The sequence below is a fragment of the Mustela lutreola genome, chromosome 3 (assembly GCF_030435805.1).
Source record: "Mustela lutreola isolate mMusLut2 chromosome 3, mMusLut2.pri, whole genome shotgun sequence".
NCBI classification, from domain to species: domain Eukaryota; kingdom Metazoa; phylum Chordata; class Mammalia; order Carnivora; family Mustelidae; genus Mustela; species Mustela lutreola.
Genome location: NC_081292.1, coordinates 120,830,795 through 120,845,766, shown reverse-complemented (window position 1 = coordinate 120,845,766; position 14,972 = coordinate 120,830,795). Strand labels below are relative to the sequence as shown.

The following is a 14,972-nucleotide window of genomic DNA, read 5'->3' as shown; positions in this document are numbered from 1 at the left end:
CAATATATAGTGTTTAATTATATGAAAATTAACTGATAGGAAGGAAAAAAAAATTGATTGAGGGTTGCCACCAGAGAATCAGATACATCTTAAATATAAGACAGAGAAACAGAAATAGAAATAGAAAATATTTGGTTCAAAATAGTACTCGAAGATGAAAACAAAGGTCAGATATCTGCATTTGAATTTTTAGACTTGCATTACCTCTTGAAGATCCATGACTAAATGCATGGTAACAATATGATTTAATTTTCAATTTGCTGAAATAATTTGCACTTTATTTATTACTTTTCAGAAATGAGAAAACCTATATTATAATAACCGAGGGCAAGCTTTTCTTGAAAATCAATTGGTAGAAATTGATATAAAAGTAAATAAACCAATAAATGTAAATCAACCTAGTGGAGGAAACAAACAGATTGGCATATGACCAGTAATGAATGACACCTATTTAACTCTGTCACTTATTGTCTGAGTCCAAGAACTCATGTCCCTTCCATGGTACCTTCCAGACCACCCTCCAAAATATGTAAAATGTAATATAGTTTCAGTGGTTTTCTGGATCGTCACTGAACATACTCTTTAAGTTCACTCTTCTGGAACCTGTCAAGCTGGAATCCAGATGTGAGGAAGAAATATGGAGTTTTAGAGGTGGTGATATGGAATTAAAACATTTTTTAGATCATTTAAAACTATGTAAAGTAGAAAATTGTCGACTAATAAATAGTATTCTACAACTTTGGCTTTCAAATTATTTTCATTGTCATAGGTGACACATGATTTGTAAAATAAATAATGATAATACTTAAAACTTTATCTGCTTCTCAGAGTTTCAGGTGATAGTTTTTAAGAAAAGTTCTCTACAAATTTTTAAATCAAATGCTTTTTTCAAAAATTTTTCATTCTAATAGATATTTTGAGTGCCTATAATTTATAATATGTAATTAAAATATGTTACAATATATATTTAAATATTATGTATATTTAGGTAATATATAATTTGGAAAATAAAAATAATTTATTCCAATTTGTTCAGATAAGGAAGCCACTATGTAAAAAAAGATTTATTATTTTTGTGGCATTTATTAATATGGTCTGAGCTTCTTTTTAAAAATAATTTCTGAAATGATCCATAAATTTAGAATAGAATTATCTATTGAGTCACAAGAAAGTAAGTAGATCAAACCACTGAAGAAAATCATTTCTTTCATAGGTATACTTCCACACATAGATTAGACTATGACTACACAGTGGAAACCTGTAAGAAGCAGAAAAGTTTAGTCGAATTCTGTAGAATGCCCCATTTCTAAGAATTTGGCAGGTCACATCCTTCATTCACATGGCAGCCTGGAGTATCTAGTAGTTGTTGTTTTTTTGATACAGTGGCTAAGTATATGTTTAATGCGAGGACCAAATTTCCAAGGGCCTGTTTCCTGGGCCTTGATGACGTCTGTCTCTGCTGGCCATAGGTTCTCCTCTCTTTCATCTCCCGTCCTCCCCTCCCCGTCTGAACACACACAGACACGTCCTGGCAAACTCCAGTTAGTTTTAGGAGTGGTTGGCTGATTCCATATTTACATATATTTGTAACTGCCTTTGGGGTTTTAAAAACTAAAACATCAGCTCTTGTTCTCTGTCTTCTGAAGTGCCCTGCTTTCCAATGGCCATTCATTAATTCAACAAATAATAACAGAATATCTAATGCATGCCAGCCACTGAAGCTTGGGATTTACTCATGAATAAACTGAAAACAACTTTCATGGTACACCTTAGTATTTATAAATAATACACAAACATTGTTAGATGTCAGGTGGTAAGAAATGAGTTGATGGAAAAAATTAAGAACCAACCTACTGTCTGAGTGGAGAGAAGAGTCAGTGTGTTTCAGAAAGAAAACGCATTAGTTACTATATCAAAAGTTTCTTGCTACAGTATTGTTTAGTATATTGTGTGCATAAAGAAATAATGACTTTATCTCACTGCCTTAAGGATGTTTTCAAAGAACAATAATCTTTCTAAACAAAAAGGATCTTGGATTAAATTACTTTAGTGACTAATTACAGCAATCCAATGCAGACTTCCAATCATGTTAAAAGTTAAAGGCTACTAACAATAAAATTAAAGTGATTATCATCTTGGTATTATTATAAATCTTAGCAAAGTGGAAAGCTGGTTATTTTATATCAATAATCTGTTTAATTCCCACAGATCTGACCTAAAGGAAACTTGCACATTTGACCAGTGAAAATTTTTTATAGTGTACTACATATTACTTCTGTCAGGTGACCTTTTCAAGGTGACTTTCTCAGTGTTTTAGTGAAGTCTGATTAAATAGTAATCACGTCAATATAAATCATTACTTTTCTTCTTGCTATCACACTAGTGTAGAAACATCTATCTATATATATCTATACTGATCAATATATTGGTATAGATATATAGATACATATATATTATGCATTCAATAAACAACATATTAAAGGAAAACTAGAAAAGAGGACACATTTAAGTATATCAGAAATCCTTATTTTGACATTTACATTTGAAGTGAGTAGCTTAGAAGAGGGAAGGTAATAAGGATGGAAGAATGAAAGGAAGAAGAAAGAGAATTATGCACAAAGGAACTGTACGTTTTTCTAGGATGGCCTCATCTTCTCCCAGTATGATGATGTGGGACATCTCTGCTCTCTAGTTAGGCTACAACGTGAGGACAATAACTTTGTTAATGATACTTCATTTGAGAGGATCTTTCCATGATTACCTTCTGTCCAGCATTCTTCACCTCCCATCTCTCCATGAGACTTGTTCCAGTTTACTAAAAATGAGTAACTACTTTGTGATTTCAGTCATCTTTAAAAAAATATATATTCCTGGGGCTCCTGAGTGGCTCAGATAAGGGTCTGTCTTCCATTCAGGTCATGATTCCAGGGTTTTGGGATCGAGCCCCTCATAGGGCTCCCAGCTCAGCGAGAAGCCTGCTTTTCCCTCTCTTCACCGCTACCCTCCACCCCTGCTCATGCTCTCTCTCTCTCTCTCTACTAAATAAATAAAATATTTAAAAATAAACAGGTGGGGAACCTGGGTGGCTCAGTGGGTTAAGCTGCTGCCTTCAGCTCAGGTCATGATCTCAGGGTCCTGGGATCAAGTCCCGCATTGGGCTCTCTGCTCGGCAGGGAGCCTGCTTCCCTCTCTCTCTCTCTGCCTGCCTCTCCATCTACTTGTGATTTCTCTCTGTCAAATAAATAAATAAAATCTTAAAAAAAATAAGATAAACAAACAGATAAATAAAATCTCTCCATGTTCTGATTAGCTAACAATTTTTGTTGATCTTGTTTTTTTAATTTTTTTTCAACTTTATTAACCTTGAGCATTCTATCAAATTATGGGCATTCTGAGGGCATGAGCACTATTAACTCAATAGATATTATTAACACGGTAGATGTTGGCAAATTTTAGTAGGTTGAAATTGATTGAAACTTACTATATACTCCATGCCCTGACAGAGAAATTAGGGAATAAATATGGCAGATAACTTGTTTATGGTCAGAAAAATGCTACCTGGTATGAGCCCACTTTATTCTTGTTTTTTAAGCCATCTTCTGCTTATCCCCTTATTTGGTTTTCAGTTAGCCTCATCTTATAAAATCTTACTTAGCTGTCATTTGCAAGTCAGCTCGCTTTCAAGTCTCAAGTGACTCTCTACCACTTTATAAATAGTTACTTGCTAAAACCTTTTATAGCTGTATTCCTTTAAAAATAGAAGAACACTCAACCCAGAAATAATTACTTGCTAAAATCTTTTATGGCTGGATTGCTTTAAAAATAGGAACACTCAACCTAGAACATGATTTATAAACAAACAATATGGAATTGGGAGGGAGACAAACCATAAGTGACTCTTAATCTCACAAAACAAACTGAGGGTTGCTGGGGGGAGGGGGGGTTGGAGAAGGGGGGTGGGGTTATGGACATTGGGGAGAGTATGTGCTATGGTGAGTGCTGTGAAGTGTGCAAACCTGGCGATTCACAGACCTGTACCCCGGGGGATAAAAATATATTATATGTTTATAAAAAAATTAAAAATTAAAAATTAAAAAAATTTAAAAAAATGCAAATCTGGAAAAAATAAAGTTATATATAGGCTTATTGATATTTGAGAAAATATTGCCATGATAATTTTATGAGTTAATTTTTGATTATTACTAAAATTTTTTTTTAAAGATTTTATTTATTCATTTGACAGAGAGAGAGAGATGACAAGCAGGCAGAGAGGCAGGCAGAGAGAGAGGGGGAACCAGGCTCCCTACTGAGCAGAGAGCCTGATGCGGGGCTTGATCCCAAGACCCTGAGATCATGACCTGAGCTGAAGGCAGTGGCTTAATCCACTGAGCCACCCAGGCGCCCCAAAAAATGATTGATGCCATCATTGTTAATATGCATTTTGAAATAGCAATCTGTCAGAGATTTAATGCTGGTACTTTCAAAATTTCACCCCACATGTCATACTTAAATCAATGTTTTGATAACTTGGCTTTCTCAACTTTACATTTTCCTTTTACCTGGATACTCAGAGATAGCACTGTTGGCTCAGAATGGATTTCATTCTTCTAAATGTTTCATTGTTCTCTAAGGAAATACTTGGGATATATTTCTATTTTTAGTAATAAATTAGAAAATGCTAATTTTCCTAGACATGCTTTCCTGATGAAAATTTATCAGTTCTAATCAGAGTTTTGCACACATTTTTTCCCTAGTGAATATTTAATTGGCATACCTGGATTCAATGTTTGCCTACTTTATTAAACTCAGCTCTGAAATTGGAAGATCTATTTAGGACTATGCAATAAGTTTAATTATTAAAATATTTTGGGTTGTGCAAAACATTTAAGGACTGTAAAAAAGAATAATTTTAATATTTCTTAAATCTGTTTTCCCATTGCCTTATATAAGCTTTCAAAGACAACAATCATAAAATTCTAAGCATTTTATACAAGTTGCTTTCTCTCTTCTGCCTCCTTAAACCATGCAAGATGAAAAACTAACTTGAGAGAAGGAAAGGCCACAATCATTCCTGTAATCATATTTAAGAATCTTAGAGCTTTTCCAGAATCCTTCTAAATGTTTTCTTCCTAAATTAGATGTCAGTAAATGGTAACACTCTAGACATGCCTCACTTTTGTGATTTCTTGGCTGTAGTTTCAGTTTCTTATTTATGTGGAGGGACCCAGAGTTGATCCTGCTTGATAATGAAGAGATCGTCATGAATAGCTAGAAATTTCCTTCGAATACCAGAACCCAGGGCTGTAAACCAATTATCAGTGGCTGGAGAGGCAAATATCCAACTTGGGTTGGGATGGGAGGCTGAGAATGACCTGTGAAATGTGAACCTGTAAGTGAGGTATCCCCACCTCATGTGGGAGTCCAGCTTGATTCCCGAGTTCTGATATTGAAGACTCTGGGGGCACCAAGTAAGCTTTTCTGGGCCTGTAGCTCTTGAGCTACAGGACCCTTTAACATTCTGGCTGATGAGGAGACCTTCAGATATCCATGTAGTTAGATGGCGGCATGTTCAGTTTTAGATACACAGAAAGGAAAGGGAATGCCAAAGATATTTAAAATTACTTTCTAGAGGTTTGTTTCATTTTGTTTTGTTTGGAGGTTTTTTGTTTTGTTTTTGTTTTTGTTTTTTAACAAATGTATTACTTGTTAAATAAGAAAAGAGTTTATTCTCTCATGTTCAAGAACCCAGGGCTGTAAACCAATTATTAGTGACTGGAGAGGCAAGTTTGAATTTGCTGGAGAGGCAAGTTTGAGTTTGAATTTCTGTTCTCTCACTTACTGCTGTGGGATCTTTGGAGGGTGCTTAACCTCCTTTGGTGCCTCAGTTTACTCATCCATAAGATGTGAAAATGTCATATAATGCATGAGGCCATAAGAACAAATGAGCCCAACACGAAGAAGACAGGTAAAATCGAGTATTTATCATCATCATCATCATCATCATGTCCATCATTTTATTTAAAACAGACCCTAGTTGGCCTTGATGATATCAAGGGCATTGTTGAGGATAGGTAGGGAAGGAAGGACTGGTGAAGTAATTTTAGGCATGCTTAGGAATATTGCCTCTGTTCAAAGATGGTTGGTGGGTGTATTGGATAAATTAGTCAAGTAACTCAGGTAAGATCACACTCTTAGCCAGAATAAATACTGAATTTAACCTCCAAATCCTTCACAGCCAATGATTTTCTTTCTTTCTTTTGTTATGTCACTTTAGCATCAAAAGTTTATAAAATACCACCATTGGCTGTCTTCCACATTTTATATCTACATGGAAGCTGCCATAAACCTCCCTGTAGGTACAATATTAGCAAAATTCATAGAACCTACTACTCCTGGGACACAATTAAATATCAGAGAAGATGGAGCAGGAATCACACTGAGAATGGAGCTCGGTTATAGGTGCCTAGGGATATGCACTATAGATAATTCTACCTCATCTCCTTTGTGAAAGTAATACAGTCCTACTTCTGGTTGGTTATTGTTGTTGTGTATAATCCTCAATTACCAAATGCTTACTTTAATCATGAATCTTAAAATGAATTCACATAACTTATTTTTTTAAACCAGGTCAAAATTTAGTGAAGTAGAACAATTGGTATTTATACATGTAATTGTGTAATCTAGTCTCCCCTGTATGACCATCTGTATTACCCATTAAAGACTCTCCAGTTTTGCAGTATTCTTACTGAGTATCTTCAGCTCCTGCTTAGGTGGTATTATTTTAGTTTGGTTTTATTCTCTTTAAATAAATTTCACACTTCACTAACTATTACAATGTGAATAGCCCAGTTGCAAATATGAGTTAATAGCTAAATAGTCTTGGCAATTACTTTTCAATAGAAAGAAATATTTGGGAAAGAAGTTAAATGCAGCTAGAGATTTTATAGACATCTGGCTCACCATGAATATTCATAAACCTGTATATATACCCATACAACCCATATTTTTATGGAGTCTATTAAGATTCTCTAAAAAAGATTAAAGGGAGAAGTATTTCCTTATATCTCTGGTTGCTGGAAAAGGAAAGAGAGAAAGAAAGACAGAGTGCAATGATGGCATCCCTTGAAAATTATTTTATTTCTGTTGCAGAAAATAGCCATTCACTTATTCTCCAGTTACTATTCACCTAATTACCATATGAATACTCTGTAATTATATATCCATCGTTGTCCTTTAGATTACATGATTGTGTTTAGTGCTACTATGCAGTTCTTGGTGTAATTACCCTACAGAGGTTGTAACAATTTTTATATTGTGAATATAAAGTGTTATTATATAATTTCATGGTAATCTCTACTTTCTTAGCACAGATTAATTACATTTTATTATTGTTCCTTCTTACCATATGTGGAACATCTCAATTGTCATGCCATTCAGGTCAATAAAATACTTTGAAAATTAGGGGATGAATGTTTTATAAGAAAGAAGATTTTGTTGGTAGTAATATTTGTAGGCTCTTGCCACAGTGGATATTTTTCAGATCAGTTCTGGTTCTTTTTCCTTCTTGTCTTAAACTTTCAATTGAGTTGTCAGCTCTCTGAGAGCTGGTGGCCTTTCTCTTATTTCTGTCCTCTTCCTACTGCTCCCAGGATATAATTAGGCAGATGCATGTTCCTCAGCAAATAATCAATTATGGATCCACCACTTCCATTTCATTGTCACAGTTAAATTACTTATGTTGTTCAAAACAGGACCAACCATATTGTTTTACCAGCTTTCCTTTCCGTAAATTCAAACTGTTCTTTCTGAATGCTTACTGGTTGATCTGGCTAGACTCCTTAATCTTCGGCATTCAATTCCTTCCTCATGTCATGCCCTCCAACAAAAAGTGTCCTCTCACTTACGTTTTCTTTTAACTTACCTTCTTTTGGTGTACATTTCTTTTCTTTTTTTTTTTTCCCCCCAGTTCCAGTAACTATTAAGCCAAAGTTAAAATTGGGGGGAAAAAGGTAATTGGGGTGTGTGACTGTTTGTCTCTGTGTCTGTGTATTTGTGTCTATGTCTGTGTGTCAGAAATCAGAAGACAATCCCTTTGCTATAAACCTTGCTGTTAACCAGCCACCAACAACCCTAACTGTTTTCTTTGGGAGGAATTATTAAGTGTTTTTTGTTTGTTTGTTTTCCAGTAACATGTCACTTAGTCAAAGCTAAAAATGACAACAAAAACAAAAACAAAAAGCAGAAGGCTATAAAACTTCTGCAGAGATAAGTTCATAGAAACAATTACAAATTATAGTGTTACAGGAGCCATTAAAAATATTGCTATATTATGGGATGCCTGGCTGACTCAGTTGGTAGAGCATATGACTCTTGATCTCAGGGTTGTAAGTTTAAGCCCCATGTTGGGTATAGAGATTACCTAAAAATAAGATCGTTCAAAAAAATGTATTTATATATTTAAGAAAATGGGTATCTATCTTACAGAAAGATTACCTTCAAAATGGTTTTAAACCATTCTTGGTGCTTAAAGTGGTAAGCTCTATAAGGTTACTAGTTTTTAGTGCTGTGGGATAAGAAAAGTGTTCTTTCAGTGAGTGCTAAAATTTTCTGTTCATTTCAGAGCTTATTAGGTCAGGGTAGAATCCTTAGAATCACAAGAAACGTACCAAAGGAGCCTTCTCATACTTCATACTTCTTCATACTTCACTAAATTTCTGATGGATTAGAAAGTGCCAATGAAGAATTCTTCTTCTTAGATAAAAATATGAAGAGAGAGAATTTAAATATGAGTGTGTAGTAATTATTTGGGAGTATATAGAGAGGTGACACTGGTAAAAATATTGCACGTATTTATACAAGTTTTGTATAGATGTTTATAATTCAAAGTGGGTTAAAGCTGAGAAGAAAATGAGAGAGAAGTTAGGTCACTCTCCACTGACTTATTATACATTGTTGTCCTATACTGAGATGATTGCAGAGAACGTGAACTTTGGTTGAATCATCCATTTTAGAAATAGCACCATCAAATGTACCATTTTTTTCCCATGATATGTGTCATGAGTAAAATTGAAATAACAGAGAACAACTGAAGGGATTATTTTGCTTTCTAATTTACAAGTATCAAATGCTTACATGGTAGGATTTTGTTGTTGTTGTTTTGTTTTGTTTTTTTAAGATTTTATTTATTTGTTAAAAAGAGAGGGGAGTACAGGCAGGGGAAAGGCAGAGGGAGAGGGAGAGGAAGAAGCAGACTCCCCGTTGAGCAGAGAGCCCAATGTGGGGCTCAGTCCCAGGACCCTGGGATCATGACCTCAGCCAAAGGCAGACACTTAACCAACTGAGCCACCCAGGTGCTCTGCTTATGTGGTAGTTTAAATAGCAGATGACGAAGTCTCCTATTAAATAAGGTTACTTTCTCCTGTGTTAAGGAACCTTGGAGTGAGAATTGAGTATACTGAAGTCTTTAAGACAGAGAGAGACAGAGGAAGGAGAAGAAGAGAGACTATGCATGGTAAGGGTTGGGCCCTAGAATCCTAATAGTGGTGCAGAAAACAATCCAGCTGAACAAATAAATCAAGCGAGTTCTATATGCTCCACATCTGAAGCCTAATACTGGAAGATAGTCAGAGAATTTTCAAAGAAAGTCTCTGGGAAGCAACACTGGCAGGGTCAGAGTATAGTGAGCGACTCTCTGTCCCTGAATTTCAACATAGTGTCAAGTGTAAAGCATGTGAACTGGGGAAAATGAAGTATCTCCCATTTGAATATCTGTAGAGAAAGGGTTCTGAGTCTAAAATGATTTCTGTCTTTTTTAGAAGAAAGTGGCATGGCTTAACAGCTTGCAATTTAGAATTATTTATTAAAGTGCAAATTCTAATATCTTCTTATTTCACAATTTTATCTTAAGAAAACATTTCTTTTACATTCTTTTGATTCCACTTCTATGCCATGAGGCCAATCAACTGCATTGATTTTTGTGCATATGACACGCTAGGAAAAAAATACTGAAAGCTTTAAAGGGTAGAGAATTTTCTTTAAAGCATAAAAAGTAGATCATGAATTCCTTTCAATAGAACTGTTTATAAAGAGAAAATCTGTTTACTCTAGTTAGCAAATTAACTCGAATCTCTAAAATATTGTAATTGTAGTTTGTTTGCCATTAGGTTAGAAAAAATCTTTTTATTGAAGCATAATATAAATAGGAAAGTTTAATCACAAGTTTACGGTTCAATAAATTATCACCAGGTGTACACAGCAGCGTGGACCAACACCCAGGTCAAGAATAAATACTGTTGGTACCTCAGGTGCTCCTTGATGGTCTTTCTCACTATACCTTCCCTTCTCCCCCAAAATAAGTTCTTTTTGACTTCTAAAACCCTAGATTACTTTTGCCTTTTGAACTTTATGTAAATTAAAAAATAGTGTATATATTTTTGTGTCCAGCTTTTTTCTCTTATTACTTTTGTGAGATTCATCCATGTTGTTACTTATAAGCTGTACTGCTTTCATTTTTTATTTATGTGTATGTATACATATATTTGTGTGTATATTTCTCTGTGTGAATGAAACACAGTTTATCCTTGCTTCTTGCAATGAACATTTGGATTATTTTTAGTTTGGGGCTGATTCTATGCATAGGTTGCTGTGTATATTATATACATATTTTTGTGCACAAATTCATGCTTTCCTTTTGGATATATATTGAGAGTGGAAGTGCTAGGTCATAAGGTGTGAGTATGTTCAAATAGAGTATCTACTAATTGACAGTATCTACTGTGAATGTTTTTCCAAATCAATTGAACCAATTTGTATTTCTACTAGTAGTGTATGAGAGTTTGTTATTTGTTGTCAGTTAAGTGAAAGTGCAATCGTATATCTTTGAGGTGTTAATTTGCATTTCCTTTTGTTAAGATTTTATTCATTTTTTTGAAATAGAGAGAGAGAGGGAGAGAAAGAGAGATTAAGCATGAGAGGAGGGGGAGGGAGTAGCAGATACCTCATTGAGTGCAGAGCCCAGTGTGGGGTCCCATCCCAGGACCCCGAGATCATGACCTGAACTGAAGTCAGACGCTTAACTGGCTGAGCCATCCAGGCAAGTAATTTGTATTTCTTTGAACACCAATAAGTTGCATATATTCTCACATTTTTTTAAATCTTAGCCTAAGGCAGATTTAATCCATGCACCAAAATTACTTACAGTTAGTAAATTGTAGGTGAGTATTTAACTTTACCCTTTAGCACTCAGGCAAATGAAAGGTATTCCTTGCTACAGTGTGTTATAGGGCAATCATCAAACATCAGAATGCTAACCCAATTTTTTTCCAGTTTCTCAGGCCTTCTCTGTGATGTCATCATGAAAATAAAATGGCCCAAAATTTTGGATTAAAATTGCATTTTAATTAAGGCTCACATAATTAGTTAAGAAATAAGCTATTTTAGGAGCACCTGGGGGACTCAGTTGGTTAATTGCCAACTCTTGATTTAGGCTAAAGTTATGATCTCAGGGTCATGAGATTGAGCCTCACAACTGGCTCTGCAGTGGGCATTGAGCCTACTTAAGATCGTCTCCCTCTCGCTCTGCCCCTCACCCCTGCTCACATGCACTCTCTTGAAAGAAGAAAGAAAGGAAGGAAGGAAGGAAGGAAAGAAAGAAAGAGGAAAAAATGAAGAAAGAAGTTATTTTGGTTGAATCAAATCCTTTTACAATTACTGAACAATGTAGTCCCTATGCTAATCAGTAAAATTTGTTTTTGGGTCATCAAAATGTAAGAAATTACATTCCCCAGTTCCCAGATTGTAGTTCCTCAGCCAGTCACATGGAAATCACCTGGGCCCAATTTCAGATTCATGAATTAGAATGTAGGCGTGAGTGGGCAGTAGTGACAGGGATGAGCACTGGAATTTACATTTGCAAATAAGTCACCTACTTGATTTTGATGAGTTATCCACTATGGATAAGGATGTACTAAGAAGATCTTAGAAGGATACATAAGCCAATTTCTATGCCCCATCAGACAGCTGAACCAGGATCAGAGTATAGCATTTAAAGCAATTGGGGGGTGATACGAAAATAGCTCTTTGTCAGTAAGATGTATTGAACAACCTGAACTACTGAGAGTTGTTTTCTAGAGATTTCTGCACTGAATGGGAGAGAAGCTCATATAGGCAGCTGATCATACATTCTTCATAAATAAAAGCAGAGTCTCTGATGTGTGCTCTCTAACCACCAAGCCTGGAGCAACTGCAAACAGACACCATCATGGATAGATACTAACACCGCCTTAGTTTTTAGATCTTCAAGTCTCTCACCTTTTGAAAGTGCTACTTTTTTTTAAATATAGCCAAAACCTTGCTAATAGACTTAAGCGCTGAATCTCAATGAGGGTACTTGGCATAATGCAAGAGCAAGCATAAGAATGCTTGAAATAAATTTCCATAAATATGAAGCAGCCTGTCAATAAATTTAATTTCTGTCTGATTTAATAAAGGGCTAGATAAATATACAAACATGAGAATTATAAATTATGTTTTAATTTTCCTCACCCGCTATAACTGTCTTACAGCAGGTTAAAGTTTATAAATTGAGATTTTTATCTCAGCTAATCACATTTAACATTGCTTCACAATTAGTTAGCTAAAAGGAAATTGCAGCTTCTAAACACAAAGTCTGAGACTGATCTAATCAGTTCTTTTGCTTAGGATTATTATATTATGAAGTCCAATATTTTGAATGTGATAAATTGTAGCATGTTGATATACAAACGTACATATATACTTGTCTGCATTTCAAAAGACTGAGTCAGAATATCTAATTATAAAGATAGTGTGGTTATTGCATTATTACATGGTCTTTGTTTTATTATTCCCATTCAAGAGGTACAGAAATATTTGAGGAAGTGGTTTGTGGTTGAGAAAATTGTCTATAGTGTTCAATAAGAAACATCTTTCCAAACAAAAGACTCACATCACATGGAGGTGGTTTTCCCTCTGACTGGGATGTTAGGTTCTTACCTAGAAGGGGAACAATAGCCTAGACCTCTGCTCACTTCCCAACCATGATCGATCAGTTTCCTGGTTCACTTTTCTTTTGGTGTTCCATGAGAGGCACATCTCCTTGTTTGCTCACCTGCCCAGGTGTTCAGAAGTAGTGGGCCTTTTCTGCTGTGTGTAGAGGGACGCTTCTTTGCACCACAAAGGGCTGATCCACTTATCACATATTACCCTGTTCTCCAGATGAAAAAAGTGCAAGGAAAGGAAACAATAAATGACATCCAAAGAAATCTGGATTATTTCTGCTCATTTCAGAATAATACTAATATTGCCCATGAGAAGGAAACTATGGAAACTGATCAACTTAAACTTTAAAATTCAGAACCAAAAGACTTCCTCAGCTAGCATGATACCAATATAACTTACTTGTAAATAACGCCTTACTTATAAATAACTTATAAATGACGCCTGACTGGCAAAAAGAAGAATCAATAGCATTATTAAAGAATCCTAGTTACATTTAATCACAAGCTGATTTTGTAAATTAATCTACTTACTGACTGGCCATTTTTTAATACTTAGATGTTTTGATTAATTTACTTATTTTTACATTTGCTTAATGATTCACCATCTTTAAATACCAAATGAAATGATAACATGGACTGTGACTAAAGAAAAACATCTTGTAGTATAATTTCTTTTTCTCTGTTGTGCGTTCTTCCTAGATGTGTGTCACCACTACTGTGTGAATTCTGAATCCTGTGCCATTGGCGATGATGGAAGTGTTGACTGTGTCTGTCCAACACGCTATGAAGGTCCAAAATGTGAGGTTGACAAATGTATAAGGTGCCATGGAGGGCACTGTATTATAAATAAAGACAGTGAAGATATATTTTGCAAGTAAGTGGACATCCAGCTTAATCTATAAAAGCATTCAAACCCAAAAGGATGTAACAGTTCAGCCACAGAAGTGAAAATAATGCAAATTGTTTTTATCCTAAGGTTTTCTATAGTGACCAGTGCATTCTGTTCTCCTTTTGGTTGCAGATAAAATTCAGTTCATGTCAATTAAATGAACTTATTCGACATCTATTATATGCAACTGGGGAACATGAAAATTAATCATGCCATCATGTAATGATATGATCAGATCATTCCCTATGTAGAATATTCCGAATAGTAAGCAAGAAATAGTGAAATGTAACATATCTTCAAAAAGCTATATGTAATATTCTTAAATTTGAATAGGTCAGGCTTTTAAATGTTTCATCATTATTATTGACAGGAAGTGTTTCCTTTCTGTTGTTACAAAATGAGCCTGTGGGGGAGGAGCAAAAGAGCTGTCTAATGGGAATACATATTAATCTTTGGGTTTTTGTCTGACTTTAAGCATAGTAGTCCAAAATTAGGAGAAGGAATAATGTGTTCTAGGAGGCACCTAAAATAAAAATGTTCAAGTTAGACCTTGGTTACGTTGCCTTTTGCCCTTTGGCTTTAAGACCAAGTGACTGGAAAACAGAGCATCACAGCTAAAGGGTAATGCCGGTCGGGTTCTGTTGTGAAAAAGTTTATGCTGCTGAGGTTAGATAGAGTTCAGTCCTCACTCTGAACTTCTTTTCACAACCTTTTAAAAGAAGGACTTAAAAGTACTGGAGTCCATCACTTGCCTTGCCGAGGAGACTCATAAATGAGAACATGAGGTAGAAAAGCATGGCATCAAGTGTTCATCCCACAGCTTCCCCTGAGACAGCTCTGTGAGTGTGCCAGCCCTGAATGATGTTGCTCTGCCAAACAAGGCCCAATAAAATTTCATTAGAGACAGCAGCAACATCTTTTTATTTTTTATTTGCTCACATTTTAGAATTTACGCTAAGTATGATTTGTGTTATCATTAAGAATGACATTTACTCAAGCCCTCAAATTGAGTCATTTGAAAGTACATTATTTTTTAAGTAAAGTAATTGAAAATATAACTAATTATA

At 35.1% G+C, this 14,972-nt stretch overlaps 1 protein-coding gene across 1 annotated transcript in view; it reads left to right on the top strand.

Annotated features, from left to right (window-relative positions):
* Window positions 1-14,972, top strand: part of LRP1B (LDL receptor related protein 1B) — a 2,000,743-nt gene that overhangs the window by 1,946,155 nt on the left and 39,616 nt on the right. Inside the window, exon 85 of the mRNA XM_059166755.1 lies at window positions 13,716-13,890. Coding sequence (XP_059022738.1) covers window positions 13,716-13,890 — 175 coding nt within the window. The remainder of the gene's footprint in view (window positions 1-13,715; window positions 13,891-14,972) is intronic.